The sequence below is a fragment of the Amphiprion ocellaris genome, chromosome 9 (assembly GCF_022539595.1).
Source record: "Amphiprion ocellaris isolate individual 3 ecotype Okinawa chromosome 9, ASM2253959v1, whole genome shotgun sequence".
Classification (NCBI taxonomy): Eukaryota; Metazoa; Chordata; class Actinopteri; family Pomacentridae; genus Amphiprion; species Amphiprion ocellaris.
In genome coordinates this window covers 30,543,172-30,561,727 of record NC_072774.1, presented here as the reverse complement: position 1 = coordinate 30,561,727, position 18,556 = coordinate 30,543,172, and the positions used below count along the sequence as shown (strand labels likewise).

The window sequence follows — 18,556 nt, the reverse complement described above, 5'->3', positions numbered from 1 at the left end:
TCACACGAAAATAAATCAAAGCATTGATTTGAACTCAACTGTCTGTTCTGTTTCATTGTTGTTTTGGTTCATCCATCATTCCCAAATATTCCACAGATGCAACATGCAGGTCAGAACATTCCTTTAATATTCACTAAACGGACATTTTTCAGTGAGATTTTGAACATGACTAGCTGTACGCTGAGTGTCGTCCTTCTGATTCAGAGTCAGAGGCCACAGTGGACAGGTCAGAGGTCAGCATGTTCTTGGTCTGGACTGGTCGCCCACAGGTTCCTGTTCTGCTTCTCTGTTCTCACTCATCAGCATCAAAAGCCTCCAGCGACTTTAAACAACCTGCTGCACACACACTCATCCTGCATTTCCTTCATTAATCACTCACACTTTAGATATTCTACATCTGTGGGTTTTTGGGCTCCTGTTCAATCATATACAGCAACAACAGGGCTGTAGTTGATCTAACAGCATAAATTCAAAAAGGATGCTTGTTTGGAACAATAATAATAGTAGTAGCAATATCATTACATTATTACCTTTAAGATTAACTGACAGCTGCACAAACCCCAGATAAATGCACAAGCAAGAAATCTCAGAGCTAAAAAAATTAATAAAAATAAAAGTAATTTTTAGAAACTTCTGGGCTAAACTATATGGACACCTTTGGAGAAATGTTTTTATTTACATGGCAGCAATGCTATGTAGGCTATTTGTCATTATTTCTATTTTTAAAAAAAAAAAAAGGAAATCCATTCAAACTAGACTATTAATTAATCAGTTAATCAAACTACACAAATGGATTTAAATAAATCATTCTCTTTTTTTATTTGATCATAAATTTAAGTATTTGTATAAAAAGTAATACTGATCTATTTATTTTTCTTTTCCACAGGTAATGCTGCTTTTTTCTAGTTTTGCTGTTTTATTTGAAAGGGGAGACATTTAAAAAAAAAACATCCACAAATTAGTCTTTCTTTACCAAAACCTATGCTTTAATTAATTAAATTAATGTTCCATATCAGGGAAATACCCATTTACTAATAAATACACTTTTCAGTTATTCTGTGCTTTATCCACACAGCAGAATAAACCTGCGTGGAATCCGGGAAGAAGAAACGAGAAAACCGTAAGTGTGTGTGTACGTCGGGATGATGCTGAGATTTATTTTTCTGGAGTTTTTTCTTCTTCTTCTTCTTCTTCTTCTTCTTTCTCTCTCTTCCTGCTGGTGGTTCCCCCTTTTCAGTACCTGCCTGATCTCAACCCGGCACACGCCGAGAGTCAATAGAAGTTAACAAGTCCTCTAAACTCTCCTGCTCCTTTTGTCCAAGTGAGGACACAAAGGAGGAGGCAGAAGAAAGCCCTTTGAAGTATGCAAAACCTAAAGAATGCCAGCCAAGTAGATTTAAAGTAGTCAGTGATTTCCAAAAACCTGGTCTGAAAGGGAAGAATGGGAAAGGGTGAGGATTTATGGATAAATTATACAGTGGATTTGTCAGTTAAAATATCGGAACTGTCTGGAGGACAAAGCCACATGCTGAGGATTAATGGCCGCTCTGGACCTTTGATTCTGCACCCTCTTTTCTCTGCCCTTGACAAATTGGATTTCGGGGATGGGAAGGTCGCCTGGCCCTTTGTGTCTCTTGACCGTTTTGGAGCAATTCATTATGCGGCGGGGTGAGGGAAAGTCTCCATGTGACCAGGCCGGCCCGTTTTCCCTTCTCCACACAGCTGCTGGGAGAGCCCAACTCTCTCACACTCACTCACTCACTCACACAAACACACAAACACACACTCCTACTCACCGCTGATGCAAACTCAGGACCGCTCCCCTCATCCTCCCCCTCCATCTCCCCCCTCTTTTTAGACTACCTTATAGCGCAGCATCACCTCTCTGCAACACCCTCCCCTCTGCTGCACACTTGCATCACAGAGGTCGTGTGTGTGTGCGTGCGTGCGTGTGTGTGTGCAGAGGGGTGGGTGGGTGGGTGGTGGTGGTGGTGGTAGGGGGGCACCTTGCCCTGCTCCATCACTAGAAAAGCCGGAGAGCATAACTCCAGCGCGTCACTTCGAGGGCGGATATCGGCCTGTCCTCATCCTCCTCCTCCTCCTCTTCTTCTTCCTCCTTCCCCTGCGCGCTCTCCCACTCGGTCTCCATCAGTCTTCATGGTTCTGATCTCACCCCACGCCATGCAAGCCACCCGGGCGTCCACCACCGTCAGTGTGTTTGCGGACTGCAGCATCCCGGCCGGGCTCCGGATAGGACCGGTACCGGGCATCTTCAAACTGGGGAAGTACGTGTCGGACCGTAAGGAGGTTGGACCCAAGAAAAAGGTAAAACCACCGAAACTTTAAGGAAAAGTTTACCTGTCAGATGTGGCACGTCAACTTTTTTTAAATTTTAGATTGAAATATTGGTGTTCCTCGGTTTACTTTTATTAGCCTGAAATCCATTATTTTTTAAAATCATCAAATTCCAAAACTGCATCAACAGCTTGAAAAATTTTTGAGTCATTTTGTAATTTTTTTTCTAGAGCGAATTTCATGCTTCCTACTCAAAAGCCATTATTTTATTATCTCAAGCACAGCCAATAATAAAAAGAACTGGATTTGGATTTCTAAAGCTGCACTGTCAACCTCCATCGGGCCTGCGCTTATTAATTGGTTTGGCCTGTCATGTTAGAAATAATTGAGCTCCATTAGTGGCCGACTTGTCAGTCTGTGCTTCTACTTAACCGGCCTAATGGGCGCCCCGGCTCCGCTGTGCGGGATTTCATGCCCTCAGCCGCCTCACATTTCACTGCCTGGCGGGCCTGTTACCCCGATGAGCCGTTTAGTTTTAATGTAATCCGGCCAAGGAAAGATGCCACCGAGGCCGGAGCCGCAGCCTGAGGCGAGGAAAAAACATTATTAAGAAAAGCGGTGATGAAAAATGGAATAAAACAAAAACAAACTGTGTGCATGTTATTGGTCTGGGATTATTTTTACTACACGAATTTCCATAATTCAGAATAAAAGCAGCAACTAATAAAACCAGGATTGCAGAGGATTAAATAATCAAAGCCTTCTAGATATGAAATTATAGTTATATAGAAAAAGAGCTGAAACAGACAAACTTGCAAATATTTATCTTTTACACACTGGAGTGAACACTTTGCGCCTCTAAGTGCGTCTATAACTGCGCCCTGTTATTGTTGAAGCTGTCAGCGGCTGTGATTGATGCGTCTAAATGCGTGGCCCCGAGGCTGGCCGCGATCATCAGGTGCAATCTCTGTGTCAAATGTCACGCTTCGATCTTTAATGTCCTTGAACAGTTTAGAAACGCTCTGACACTCCTCAAATTCGTTTCCCATATCAACTCAATTAGGCCCGTGTGTCATTCTCTTTAGTAAATTATCAGCAGAGCGGAAAAAGACGCATTAAGCGCGCTTTGGTCATGCGTGGCCGCTGCACCTCCAGGTACCGCAGCTAAAACACAGACGTGGGCGACCCATGTTGGGCACAAAATTCGTTGAATAAAATAAAAACGAACGAACGAATAAATGCAAACGGCGAATAGAAGGTGCGTGGATGAGTTTGGAGAGATATTCTGTCACACAGGCCGCTGTTTTCTGTGTTTTGTAATTCACAAAATTCCAATCCCAGTGCTTCCTTTCCTGTCTCAGGTCCGCTTGGTTCGGGGGGAGTTCGTGGATGAGTCCGGCTGCCCCGTGCCAGACTGGATCGGATTCATCCGCGCCGCCAGGAACAGTCAGGAGCAAAACCTGGAGGCTGTGTCGGATCTACCTGGCGGACAGGTGATTATCCTCCCCTCCTCCTCCCACATCACACCACACTCAGAACACTCAGAACCCAGTGAAGTTTTTCTCAGTGCTTGTTTCTATTTGGACACTCGAGTTAACGCGTCTCTTTTTCGTGTTCTATTTGGAGATATTCTACCGTGTGCTGAGAGAAATCCCGGCAGGAGAGGAGCTCAGTGTTTGGTACTCCAACGCTCTGGCCCAGTGGTACGACATCCCCACCACGGCCACTCCCACGCACGACGAGAAAGGTAAGAGAGGCAGCTATTAATGGTGTAGTAGAGAGGGGGGGGGACTTAACGAATTTTCGGCGCTTATGCGTAATGAAGTGATGGAAGCGGGGAAAATAATGTGGAGCACTCCGGATTTTCAACACCATTTCTACGAATAATAATCTAACAAACTTTATGAGAAAAAAATGTCAGATTATTTTTAAAAAATTTTGCTTCTTTTTTCTATGTGTTGCACCAAACTGTGCGCATGCCCTGAGCTGTACAGACACATCGACATGTTGAAGGGTCCATCAGTGCGCGGTTAAATGACTGCCAATACCCGTGATGCTCCTGTTTTATTGCTCAGAGGTGGAAATCAATTGGATGTTGTTGTTGTGTGTTTTCCCCCCTGCAGGCAGTCAGTTTATTTATTTCGAATTCATTGAATGAGGCCTATTTAATGTAGAATCCGCTGCGCATAATAAAATATTTTTCTAAAAGTAATCACATTAATCTCAAAAATAATGTCTATGCTGCTGAAAAAATAAAGAATTTACTTGAAGAGGACGGATGAAGTGGAATTTGAATGTGAAGTTTAAACTAATAGTTTGCATATTTGGGGGAAAAATGTCAGAACAAAATCGAAAAAAGCATGGAACACAATTAAGGCATTAAAGCTTAATAGCCTAAAGTATTAATTAGCAGAGATTTTGTAACCTATATGATGTAGCGATTTCTAATTTGAGGGAGTTTTGTTAGGTTTAGTCTTTTAATCCACTTGTTTGGGCTGCTAATGATAATTTGGCTTGGGGATTAGTGTCTAATCCGGGTGAAACAGCAGTTCAGCAGGGACTAATCTGATTTTTAAAAAAAAGATCATCAACAGATACTCTGTTGTAAATTCCTTCAATAGAAGATCATTTTTGGATTATACGTTTTTGTTTCCAGCTGAAAGGGTCTCTTCACTAATTCGAAAAAGCAAAAAGCTTGAAATGGTATCAGACTTGGAAAAAAATAACTAATTGTGATAAAGTAATTACGGTGCTTGAAACAGGGAATTAAAAAAAGCAATTAAAAGCAGAAACTGACGCTTCTCGGCGACCATGGAAGGAGAAGAGGGAGGCGATTCAGTCGCGAGACGGAGGTTAACAAATGTCATCGCGTCATTAATATTCATGTATTCAAAAGCAAATAAATTCAAAAACAAGTGCTTCACGGTAAATTAGGTGGGTGCGCTAAGGTATTGTGGCCTAATGAATGCTAACTTTTATGTGGGGTGTATATTGCCCTGATTCTCCGGCCCAGCACACCGTGTGCGCTCCTGGACATACGCTGCCTCCCATTATTAGGCGTCAACAGATGGGCCGCCGCCATTGTTTCTGGAGACTTGCGATTTCAGGCAACAGCTGCTGTCACTTCCACGGGAAAGAGCACAGAGAGGGAAAGTCCCGCATTCAATGCATCGGTTTTTCTGAGCGCCAGATTGGGCAGGCCGTTTGCCCTTTTGATGCTGATCATAAACAATGGCCCGTATGAGGATTACAAAATCATTACATCTATATTAACCTCTGAGCGCTCCACTGGGGTCATTAAGATGGCTCCCTGTGTCTGTTACCATTTGGCACCAGATCTTAGAGGCCGGATCTTATCCATTAGGCCTGAATTTAAAGTCTAGGGGATGCAAAACAGTGACTGATGAAAGTCTTCCTCTTTAAAGGAACATTTTCGATGTTAGCGTTGCTCATATGTTTAAATATTACAGCTCCTCGTTTGCAACCCCACTAAGAAATGAAATGAAAAAAAAATGAATTCTCTGTCTATTAAATATTGTATATTTATTTTGTTTTATTTATCGTTATTATTTTTTTTGCCTTTGTCGTCGCTCAGTTTTTTTTTTCTACAGGTTACCAAACCTGTTATTTGCATTTTACGCACAGACCTGGTATTTTACGCGTAGAAATAAAGTGCAATTGTCTCTGTATTATTTGGTTTTGGGGTTTGTTCTCTGATCTAATGAGCCATATTTATGCCACTATTAATGTTATGTTTATTGTCTCTGCAGGTGAGGAGCGTTACATCTGCTGGTACTGCTGGAGAATATTTAAATACCCGAACACACTCAAGGCCCACGTCCACTTCCACTGCGCTCTGAGCAACGGGCGGGGCTTTGTGAGTAGCGAGCAGGCCAGAGGCACAGAGACCTTCAGCAGGTCACCAAAATCTGGAGACATCCCCAACACCTCCACCTCACCCAGGAGCGCTCACAGCAGCTCCTCCATCTCAGACTCTGGCAGGCGGCCGGTTTCCTCCTCGCCTTTTTTAAACAAAACGGGACTGTCGAAGAAAAGCAGCTCCGAGGAGCAGGACAGGGCCCTCGACATGAGCGTTACCTCAGCCAGGAACCAGGGACACCTCCTCGGCCTGGGCGCCACATCCTCGGTGCTGAGCAGCATGGGCTTCCACCCGGGTGTGCGCTCTGCCTTTAAACCGACCGGCGTCTCCAAAGCGCCCGGTGCAGACGCATCCAGAGAGGAAGGCGGCGGGAAACTGAGCGGCCTTGGGTTCAGTAAACTTATTGGAAACATGAAACCGATCCGAAACGTGGGCGAGTGCCTAAACGGAGGAGGGAACCACCCTCCAAAGTGCGCACCTGCAATTCTGGACTCAGCATCTCCCATGGTGCCATGCACAAACGCTATCCGAAGCTTCCCCTTGCTGCCTCACGTTGAAGAGACTTCAGCTTTTAAGCACGTAGACAGCCGGATGCACTCCGGCCTGTCCCCCTCCCGCTACCCCCAGATGCCCCCCGGACTCCATTTTGAAAGGTTCTCTCTCCCTCACTTTGACGGTGTCAAGACTTACGGTGGAGACTGTAACATCCCGCTGATGCCCTTCACTGTCTATAACGGGGAGCTTTTATACAGCTCACCCTACTACCCCCTGAAATTCCACTTCAGCAACCTCCTTAAATACCCAGAGTCCATGTCCTACTTCGGGGCGCCCTCACTGAGCCAAGACCTGGGCTCGATCACAAACATTGACCGGGAGATCGCCATGCACACACAACAGCTGTCTGAGATCGCCGTGGAGAAGAACCGGACGAGGCTGGACTCCATTCCAGCCGGCAGCGCCAGCAACGCCGGGTCTGGGAAGCCCAAAAAGGGACACCTGTGTCTGTACTGCGGCAAGCTGTACTCGAGGAAATACGGCCTGAAAATCCACATGAGGACTCACACGGGTTACAAACCGCTCAAGTGCAAAGTGTGCTTCAGGCCCTTTGGAGACCCGAGTAACCTGAACAAACACATCCGGCTCCACGCTGAGGGAAACACGCCCTACAGGTGCGACTTCTGCGGGAAGGTGCTGGTGCGGAGGCGGGACCTGGAGAGGCACGTCAAGTCCAGACATCCCGGACAGACGGTCAAGAAACTGGACGACAAACCGGGCGGCCTGTTCGAGGACGCCGAGCAGAAGAGCGACAATGACAGCGACGTGGACGTGTGTTTCACCGACGACCAAAGCGACCAGGAGTCGAGCAAAAACAATGACTGAGATGTTTTCATGCCCACAGAGAGACTGCTCATTATTTTTTAAACAGTGTACGCAGCAAAACATGTCATTTAGTCTTGTATGAAGTCATTTGCATTTTAGACAAAGAGCCAAATGCGTCTGGACAAGATGCCACCAAAGTTTCCAAACATTTGCAGTTAAAACTTTGCTTTCTGGCCTCCAAATAAAGTTTTTAACAACACATTTTGGAAGAAAACGAACAACACAATTTGGACAAACATGCTGTTATTCATAAATGTATTTGTTAGATTTTCTCAAGGACACTTTCTGGCTTCATCAGAGAAAAAAAAACCCTTTGGCCTTTGCGCTTTGGCTCGCAAAACAATAACAATGATGAAAATGAATAATTAAGTGTGGTGCTTCAAAAACGTTCTTTTGTTTGAAACACAAATCACAACAATTGTTGTCACGTTCTTTTTGGTGGCATCAAGCCTGCTGCACACAAAACAAGAACAACAATCCAAAGGCGCAAAACACCGACAAAATCTATCAAGGCTGAATATGAGACACCACTTCCTCTAAAAAAAAACAAAAAAAAAACAGTGTTTGCAGTGTAGAAACAAAACAAAAATAAATAAAAATAAAAAGACCATCTGTTGTTATCATGTTTCCCCCTGTGAAAAGGATTTATGAGTATGTAAAAATGACTAAATAAATTACAAAAGAGCCTAACATTCCTCAGCACTCCACATGGAAAGATGAGCTGGAAAAGAACACGATTCTTTTGTGTTTTGTTATGTTTTTTATTGTGATAATGTCCCCATGTTCTCTTCTAAACTGTCAGTTGCACTTTAAAAACAGCAATGGGCATTTTAACTCCACAGAACAGCTGCAAGATGATGGTTGTATTTGATTTCCTCTGCGCCTCGCTGAACAACACACTGTACTTAAATTTGCACTTTCTTGCCGAGGCGAGCTGCTCTGAAAGAAGCAGCGTCCAGTTTATTTAAGGAATTATTTCCAGAGAAAGAAGATGTATTGATTGCAGTTATAGCCTATGTAAAGAAGTTGTAAAATATGATATTTCACATTTCAGTGGAGACGTGTTGTATACGTTTGTTTAGAAGTGATATTGTCTATGAGGACAATATTTTACTCCTGTCAATTAAGTCGTTGGTTTTTGAATAAATTTAATTTAAAACATTTGAAAAAAACGTTGTTCTGATGTGTTTTATATAACCCTGTTTGACAATGATCTAACCCCGGAGGTTTACATGTAAAACCCGATTAAAGCTGCATTTTATTGAAGCTTAGGGAATCGATATCTCTTTTTTCCCCTCTTTAATTATTATTTTTTTATTTAAATTTTTTGGGTAAATTCCCCAGTATGACCCAATAAATCAGGCAGTTGGGCCTATTCTCATTAATAGCAACATTAATGCATCTGATGAGACAAAAATGTGTATTTTTCTCTCCGTTTTTACTTAAAGAATAAAAAAAAGCAACAACAAATAATTAAAATGCAGATGCTGTTCATTTAGTCTCTGGATAAATTGATTAAACCCATCTTACTAAGTGGACATGTCTGCCTGTTACAGAAGAAAAATATTCACATCCTTTACTAAAGTGCAAACAGTGTCACAAGTTAATAATTTAAGTATAATGTGGAATTAGTCCTTCAAATTCAAAGATATTCTCCACCAAGAGTGTGACACTGCAACATATAATATTATTAAATCACAATTACTGTTGCCTTATTATACTGTTGTCTGAATAATTAAATCTACTTTATATTCTGTAGGATATTGAAACAATACGTCAGATTTTACAAGCTCATCTTGCAAAACTGCAATCAAAATACAGACACATTTTCAAATAACTACCTTAGAAATAAACAATAACTAGTGATGTAAAAAGTACATGTGGATGCAGTGGAGCGCAATAGAAAATAAGTGGCATGAAATAAAGAAAACTTGATCTAGGTAAAATTAGAGCTTTTGCACAGTCCCATTTCAAAAAACCACATGCCTGGTTAACTAAAATCCACAGATCCTTCTAGATACTTTGGTAAATGTGAAACATCCAATCTTTCGCCAACAAGGCTGAAAATTGTGCAAATACGTCCAAACTGTCCAAATAGAATCTTTGGTTGGGGGGACAGAAAAAAAGGATTTGGGAGTTTGCGCATCATCATGAGAGCTCATCTCTAATGGAAAATTCCTTACGAGCTTTTGAACCTAAAATATTAAAAATCCCAGTGTGCTCTAATGAATTCGCGTCTTTTTAAATGCTTGCGTTACATGTTTCTTCATTTGCTGAGCCACAAGCCTTTGCAGTTCTGTTTAATTATCAAGGCATGACCTTTCCGAGGAGTTGGTTTGGTGGAGGGGTGAAGGGGGGGGTTGCCACCTCCTATCTGGATGTGTTGGACTCCAGCAGACACATCACACACGCACGCACACACACACACACACACACACACACGCACACGCACACACACACACACGCGCACACACACACACACACTCCACCAACCAGTCAAACTTCCTCCACTTCAGAAATGCTGCAGCCGTTTTTAACACACTGCAGCGATGTTTTTCCCAGTTATAATCTGACTACATGTAAAGCATCACTTCTGTGCCCCAAACTGGTCACAGTTTTGCACATGGTCCCCCCTAGCTGTGGTGGAAGAATAAAAAATAAAAATGCGTATAAGACAGCTGCTTGCTTGTATGTGAATGACCGTCTCAAGATGTGAAAAATAAGTGTGGCCTCGTATCTGCTAGTAATAGAATCTGCCTATAGAGTGCCTGTATATTCAGTCTCCTCCGTTCCTGGCACTTCTGTTAAATACATTAGTATAGTGGTGACACAGGAGAAACACTTCAGCTCTTACAATAGGATACTCATTTTCTTTTCCATTCATGGCTCAGGCTGCCTGGGTTATACATGCGTCCAGATTTTATTAATCTCACACCACTCACATTTTCAATACTCTTTGGACAAATCACACCTGTAAGTTTTAATCAACACAGATGCATCATGGAGGTAATTCTCCAAATACGCACCGTGTCATATATATTTAAAAAAACAAAAACAAAAGAAACAAAAAAAATGATGAGACTTGTTGGTTTCTCAACATTATGACATACATTAATTCTTTATGGTATAAAATGGCTCACAAAGTGAATCTCAGAGCAGGGAAAAAAATGAAGGTTTTTAATAAGGCATAGAGCAAAAAATTTGATATAAAAGTGCTGAATTGTAATTACATTTAAGTGTGCCTAAGAAAGACACAAAGATGTGTTTAATGGTGTCGTCATGTCATGTTAAAGCAGAGGGATCTCTGTCAGATTTCATTGCTTCTGTGCTATTCTGGCTGAGCTGTTCTACTATACACTTCCACAAAAAAAATATACAACAACACAGTCTATGGGAGTACCTGGCTGTAGATTTTCAATGTATCCTACCTACATTAGCAATAAAACAAACTTTAACTCAAGAGGCAGGAACACCGGAATCTAACAAAGATGCATTTTAATCCGTCTCCAGCTTCCAGTCATGAACTGAACTTAAAGATTCAGCTGACACTTTGGCAACATTATCTGTGGTTTCTTAACATTATGTTTGAATTTTGAAAAACAAAACAAAACAAAACACATGTACCTGCTACATTTTCATTTGAGAACACAGATTATAAATTGGCATTACAAAAATATTAACAGTAATCAGAGTTAAGCAAGTTACCTGGAAAATGTAAGTGATGGCACTGGTTTCTTTATACATTATTTTAATAAGTTAGTACTTTATTAACAGAAAAAGCTGCTAATTGTTACTTAATTTTTTTCAGCACAGCTCAGTCAAATTGTCTCTAGATAATCAATATTCTAATAAGTGCAAGAAAAGGTCTCATATTCTGCAGATTAACAAGCAGTCACTTCAGATTTGCAGTCCATCTGCTGCTTGTTGATGGACAGTAAATATGCAGTGTGTGTGGAGGGTTTTGAGTTCTGAACAAAACCAAAACATGTTGATGAAAAGGCAGTAATATTAACCCTACACGGGAAGTAATGCCATAATTTATTTGCAAAGAAAGTTTTCCAGCAGAAAGCTGCTGGGCTCTACATTGACCTCTTATGGAAAGTTTTCAGAGAAACTAGGCACATTGTACCTCACAAAGCTGCACACTTCTGCCGCTTTCTGTGGCTTGTTAGAGCAAGAATCTGGTCCATTCTGCTCTCATGATAACTACACTACAAGTACTTCCTACTGACAAACAAGTTGAGCAGAAATCTAACATGCTGCTACTCTATATCAGTGAGTGTTCCAATTCAAGTAGTGTCTGTTAGGCGTCAATAGATTTAAGTGGAAAGGTTTGACTCTCTCTCAGAAAAATTTTGACTTTTTCCACCCAGATAACAACTGCCCAGAGTGGAGCAGAGCGAGATATCTTGAGATTTTTCCATTAGTGAGGGTGAAATGGATGATGGGGTTGAGTGCGAGTCAGGTTCCTGCCACGGTAAAGATACAACAAAGCAAAGCCTTTTGATTTGCTGGTTGATCTTTGTTCACCTACTGGGGCACAAGCTTTGGATAGTGTTTAGAAAGAATGTGATAGCACATACAAGCGATCAAATTAGATTTTTCCACAGGGATGGTGACGTCACCAGTGATTGCATACAAAAAGCTAGCTTGGTTGTAAGGAATAGTCACGTGCTGCTGTGTAGTTGAATTTAATGTGATGCATTTACCATCTTGGTGCCTCTGATTAAATTTATTCACTTGCATATTCTACATGAGAACAAAGAGACAGTGTGGTGCACATGAAATAATTCACCAGGATGTATACAAAACATGCATTCTCATTATAATTGGCCACATATACACGGCACGATTCAACCCACAGGAACTATTGGCATTAACTACAAAGTGTTTTCACACTCAGCAGGGGTGTGGCTTTAGATGGTCGGAGCTGACTGTCCCTTTATGCGTCTGCTCCCTTGTGTTCACTGTATCCTGTATTGTATTATCTCCCCTCTCTCATGTACAATACTTGGGGCTCTCTGCTGTGGGCCCCTGCATCAGTCTGGGCCACATCCACACTCTGTTTGCGTTCAAACCCCCTTCACTCTCTCACACTATAACACCCTGCTCGCTCATCCCCTCCCACCAGCGTTTTCAATCAATTAGTGCCGTTCATTAGTGGGAACACTGGGGAAAAAAGAGTTTGATTGAGGGAGTTTGACTCCCAGCCTAGAATTTGATCCAAACCCCGACATCACCGGCAGGCTAACCACCACACCAGGCTCACTTGTTTCCAGGCTACCACTAAGTCTGCTCTAAAGCCTGGTGTGGGAATCCTTGATCACAGGAATCCTTTTCAACCTCCTGCCTCGATTGAACAAGAAATAGATGAAACATGGTAAAGCTAGTGGATATTTCAGCTTCACACAGGACTTTTTAACTACTAAATATGCTATTCAGCGAAAGGTCCCTGGTTATCAGTGTGATTTTTAAGAAATCAATTCGAAATGGTGTAATGGACTTTAACACTTCAAAAGGAAATCTTCTTTTGTAGCAGCCTTTAAAACATTCTTTCAATGCAAGAGGCTGAATACAAAGCTTTTCTAAACTGAGCGCCAATCATCATACATAATCCAATCAATAGTTCTTGGCATGGACACAAAAAAGTACAATTACTGCAAGGACACAAAAACTGAAATCACAAGAGGTAAAAAAAAAAAGCGATGATGGACTGGATATATTTATATATTAAGGAGGTACAGGGACAAATAGTTGTAGGTCAGTGGTGTTGTGCCATTTATTCAACCCTTTCTTCTGGTAAGATTAACAGTAACATACTGTATGCATTGCATTGTTCCATTTAATCTGTGACCTGGAAGCTGTAAAGCAGAAAGGCAAATGTGAATGTTTCACTGAAGAATTTGTTCCACCAAAAGATGAAGCACTGAATAAAATCTATTGTTACATTATTTAGAAAACCGTCCTTTGAAACATGGGGAAAAAGAAGAGCATATAGTTTTGATAGTGACGAACTCATCTTATGATGTTTGACTGCATGGCTAACTTAGCTAATCTGTCTTTCAGAAACACATCAGTTATTGTGATGAAAAAGATGACAGAGTTCCTGCACCTCAAGTGACTTTTTCATTATCAGAATTAATACCATGTCTAAACTGATTAAACGGTTTAAATGGCTGATTTATGATGAACGATGAATAACGCAGAAATCAGCTAAGAAGGAAGAAAGTTAATGCTTACAAAAATTAAAAAGCAAACTTTTTATGCTGCTGAAAAACATCAGATGTTTGGTGTTTCAATGCGGATGCAAGTGCAGGTGACAGCAAGTGCAAAATGTTTCTGTGGAGCCAGTCAGTGACCTTCTTTAGGGCCAGTTAACAGGACTGACTGGATTTGGGGTTAAGACATCCCATTTCTAGTTGAGCCGGTTGGGTTCAGTGCTACACAGCAGTTCACACAACATCTCAGAGCCATGGTCAGACACAGAACCAGCTCAAGAACAGGTCTTGAAGCTGAAAACCTACAGCATTACCACTGACTTCTGGAAGTTCTCCTTAACACAGTCAGCTCAAAGAGATTACACAGGAAGCCAGCGACATTCACTGTAACATCTGCATGTTTAGTCATGGCTCTACTGTGGATATGGAGACACTAATGTTGGTCTCAGCCAGGTTGCAGTGGTTCAGGATGAAATGTCTCAACAAGTTTTTCTGGAAAAACATGCTGCTGTTGTTTTTTGTAAAACAATGCAATTTTCCAGTATCAAAAAAAAAAAAAACATTCATTAAATTCCATGACCTTCCAATATATTGAGGTGAAAGCAGAAATCTTGGAACCCAGGAAACAATGCACAATTTGGTTGAACCAAGGGTATAAACTGAGAAAATGAATGTATAGCCAAATCATTGGTACAGTGACATGCAATTCAAGTGTCTGATATGACAAACAGATTCTGCTGCAACATTTGTCCCTTAAAGGTCTAATATATACTATTTTCCTATTACAATACCCAAACACAATAAGACCAGCATTATATACTTTGACAAACTCTCTGTGTACATTATTACAACCATAGACTGTATGCAAATGATAGACATAGTCACCATGATGTCACCCAATGATTCACAATGAGTTAACAGAGGAAGGAAAAAAGGCCCCAAAGTCAAGTTGTCTAATGTTTCCCACATTGAAATGTTAAAGGCATTACAAGTAAAGCTCCATTTATGTACCATTTGTTATGTTGGCTGCTGTTTTTGGGAATTATGTAAAATATGGAAGCTGTGATTGAGAAACATTATGTTGGTCACCAAGTAAATCTGACTTCTGGTCGCATCTTATTAGATTTTTTCTAGATTTTCAAGATGACTTCGAATTCAGCATTATTTCATGTTAATGACATCATATCTCCTTTACCTACGGTCAATAAATATATGTACACTGCTGTTCAAAAGTTTGGGGTCACTTAGAAATGTCCTTATTTTTGGAAGAAAAGCAGTTTTTTTCAATGAAGATAACATTAAATGAGTGATAAATCCAGTGTAGACATTGTTAATGTGGTAAATGACTATTGTAGCTGGAAACGGCTGATTTTTAATGGAATATCTCCATAGAGGTACAGAGAAACATTTCCAGCAACCATCACTCCTGTGTTCTAATGCTACATTGTGTTAGCTAATGGTGTTGAAAGGATCATTGATTAGAAAACTCTTGTGCAGTTATGTAGGACATGGATAAAAGTGTGAGTTTTCATGGAAAACATGAAATTGTCTGGGTTTCCCCAAACTTTTGAATGTTAGTGTAGTGTATGTATTTTTATGTTGCCAACAGCACATTCTCTAATATGAAATACAAGTTGCCAGACTCAGGTAAGTGTGATGAATTGCTGTGTGTAAGGATAAATTAGTTTACATCTATTAAATAGAAATGAAATTGACTGGGTCATCCCAAACTTTTGAAAGGTAGTGTGTATACAATTATTTTTTTTTTCTTACCACAGGAAACAGCCCTGTGGAACTCCACAGCTACAGTAGCTGTATGGGTAGTTTACTCATCTAATGGTGAGCTAGAAGTTAACGTGATGTCAACTAACTGCCGCTATTTCATTAGACTAAAATAACATGAATAAAACTTCAACACATCATCTTATCGGTGAACATCATTTCTGTCTCCGTAGAAAGATTTTCATCTGGAAAAATGTCACCAAACAACAGTTGTGGCTGAATATTAAAAAATAAATACCTCATGTTTTGCATTGAGGTCAAGGTTTCAAAGAGAATTCACGAAGAAAGAGGAATAGACAATCTGACTGCACTTAACCTAAGCCATGTAACCATGTGATGGACTATGCTGTTGATGTGCTGTCTGCTTGCATTATCTCTCTTTCCTCTTGTAAGGGATGAACCAGTGTATACTCAGCTAAAGGAGATCAGTAAGGAAGTATTTAGAGAATTCTACCAGCTCTTATCATGGCTTCAACTTTGACACTTTCAGGTCATTTCATTCAGGTACAAACCTTGCTAATACTCAGCCTACATCCTTTTATTAATTTTTGGATTGAGAGAACTCCAATGGCAGAAAAATACTCTGAATTTGGCATTTTTGGCTGATGTGAGTATCAAGTACCGGATGAAAGAAATGTGATTTGAGCAGCTGTTCTGCATTCTGTCCTATAAATCATACATGCAAAGCAACTTAAACCCTTCATGAAAATGGTGGCACTTTAAGGGCTGTGTGCACACACAGGAGTGTAAATAAAAGCCATAATTGTTGTTGAAAATTCATCAGATATGATAAAAATCATATGCTTTTGTGAAGGGTTTTAAATTTAAGAGCTGTCCTCGGTTGCTTCTTATTTTAGGCCATCTAATCAGCGATCTGAGCTGTGACACCAGGTGAATGCTTACAACTAGATGGTAATACAGACAACTAAAATGACCTTGGCCTCGAGGACCCACTGATTAGATGATACAATATCTGCCTTTACTGAATGTTAGGAAATACACTGAATAGTTGTCGAGCTTTTTCCAGTTTACTGCAGCACCTGCTTTGCTCACAATGGAGCACAGACAAAGGGAAAGGAATAACTAGTAAACATAATGTGATGTGACTGCTGTTATGTCAAGTTTTGTGTTCAACAGCTTGTGCAGGGAGAAGAACACAGCTGAAGCTTTTTAAAGCATGCAGCAGTAAAGTGCTACTCAACTGAATATTACAGTTAACTGGGTTTTCTGATCAAGCGTGGCTGGTAAAACAAAAACACGTCTCTGAGAAAGAGGCAGCGAATGTTTGTCTCGGTCTCTACGCTGTTTTTAAGCTCACAGAGCTGATGTTGTCTGACTGCTCCACTGCTGGCAGCCTGCTCTCCTGGAGCAGGTAGACCAGGAAGTGAATGCAGGTAGAGTTAACATGCACTACTGGTCAGACAGAGCGTGGAAGAGATGGAACAAATGGCTTCGTGTGCACACAAATACATACACACTACCACTGTGTGTGTACACCCAATGTCTGTAAATCATGTGGCAGACAAGCAGTCCTCCTGGTGATGATGGGAGTCTGTCAGAGTGGATATGAAGTGACTGCGCTGCTGCTGGCAGCCTGCTCTCCTGGAGCAGGTAAACCAGGTAGAGTAAACACACACAGCTGGTTTCACTGAGCTGTGCAGAGGGATGGAACACACATTCAAGAAGAAAAGCATAGAGGAGCATCAGAAGAAACTGATGCATGTTGGCATGCATGCACATAACTGTGGGCAGTTATACAATGAAACACAGGGAGGGACACAAGCTGTAATCACAACGATGGACAGACGGACATACAAAAAATACACAGCAAGAGAACCAAGCTGACAACTCTGGCTCAGTTGGACAAGCAAGCAGACATGAAGGTAACGAGGTTGGTGTGTGGGCAGTGTCCACCGCCTCACCGTCAGTCAGAGAGAGACTGTTAGTCTGCGATCGCAGTGCAGCCTGTCAGTTGTGATAGCAGCAGGTAGAAGGTTTAGACTGTGGCACACCAGCTGTGGCCCACTGGTACCCTCTCCTCCTCCGTCCCTCCACCACCTCAGCAACACAAACACATGCTAAACAGGCCACTGTCTCCACTGCCTCCCACATTCAGCTGCAAATGAGCCTGCTCTGGGCCCCAGCCCCGTTTGATGTCATGAATAATGAGGATGAATTTTCATTTGCGCAGGTTTTGGAAAACTATAATGCCTTTTGTTTAGGGTTGTCACATCAAGCAGTCAGGTCTGTGAGCTCAGGAGTCTATTCATTTCCAAAGAAACAAATACATACAATTCCAATCCACACATTAATGACAGATTTTGTGATATAAATGCAGATGTTTTACCTATATCCAAGTGAACACTCCTACTCAGTCCAATAAACTGTGGCCATTTTATAGTTGGTACTGCAACCATCTCTTGTTTGTCAGAAGGACCTTCTGGCAATGATGAATATCCATCAAAGTGGATGTAAAGTGGTTGTTCTAGTGCTGACAGTCTGCTGTCCTGAAGCAGGTAAACCAGGTAGAGTACAACAACTGATCGCTCAGACCATGTAGGAAATGCACAACACACAGAAGAGAGCGATATTCTTGAATGAAGTATATGAGGAAACTGAACAAAGAATGAGCAGTTTGACCTCAGTTGTGACCTCTCCTTTCTTCAATGTCTCCTGCCAACTGTTCTATGCAAAGGCAGAAAAACATTTAATTTCATCCGCATGTACAGGTAATCAAGCCAGGCAACCAAATGGAGCAGATATAATGTATTATATTGTGAGCTGTAGGTGCAGTTAGATGGACTTTTCTATAACCTTTGGAGAATGCCAGGTCAGTATCATTCTCAGTGAATAAGTACAAGCTGATAATGCGAAAGACATATGAATGAGCAAATCAATTATTGAACATTTCAATCTGAAGTCTTAAACATTAACACACTGTATGCCAGCATCTGGAAAATTCAGCTTTTTCAGAAGCTGATTTATCTGCCTGACTTTTAGC

At 41.3% G+C, this 18,556-nt stretch overlaps 1 protein-coding gene across 1 annotated transcript; it reads left to right on the top strand.

The window, feature by feature from the left end:
- Positions 1-2,024: 2,024 nt before the first annotated feature.
- Positions 2,025-8,936, top strand: prdm13 (PR domain containing 13). Its single transcript, XM_023281150.3, has 4 exons — positions 2,025-2,325; positions 3,657-3,788; positions 3,922-4,042; positions 6,066-8,936. The coding sequence occupies exons 1-4, from the start codon at positions 2,158-2,160 to the stop codon at positions 7,553-7,555; spliced, it is 1,911 nt and encodes a 636-aa protein (XP_023136918.2). The 5' UTR covers positions 2,025-2,157; the 3' UTR covers positions 7,556-8,936.
- Positions 8,937-18,556: the final 9,620 nt, after the last annotated feature.

What these genes read in the sequence shown, in the direction of transcription:
- prdm13 (XM_023281150.3), top strand. Translation starts at nt 2,158, where the DNA reads ATGGTTCTGATCTCACCCCACGCCATGCAAGCCACCCGGGCGTCCACC. An exon ending in CGGATCTACCTGGCGGACAG is followed by an intron (nt 3,789 to 3,921) that starts GTGATTATCCTC and finishes TTCTATTTGGAG; the next exon opens with ATATTCTACCGTGTGCTGAG. An exon ending in TCCCACGCACGACGAGAAAG is followed by an intron (nt 4,043 to 6,065) that starts GTAAGAGAGGCA and finishes TTGTCTCTGCAG; the next exon opens with GTGAGGAGCGTTACATCTGC.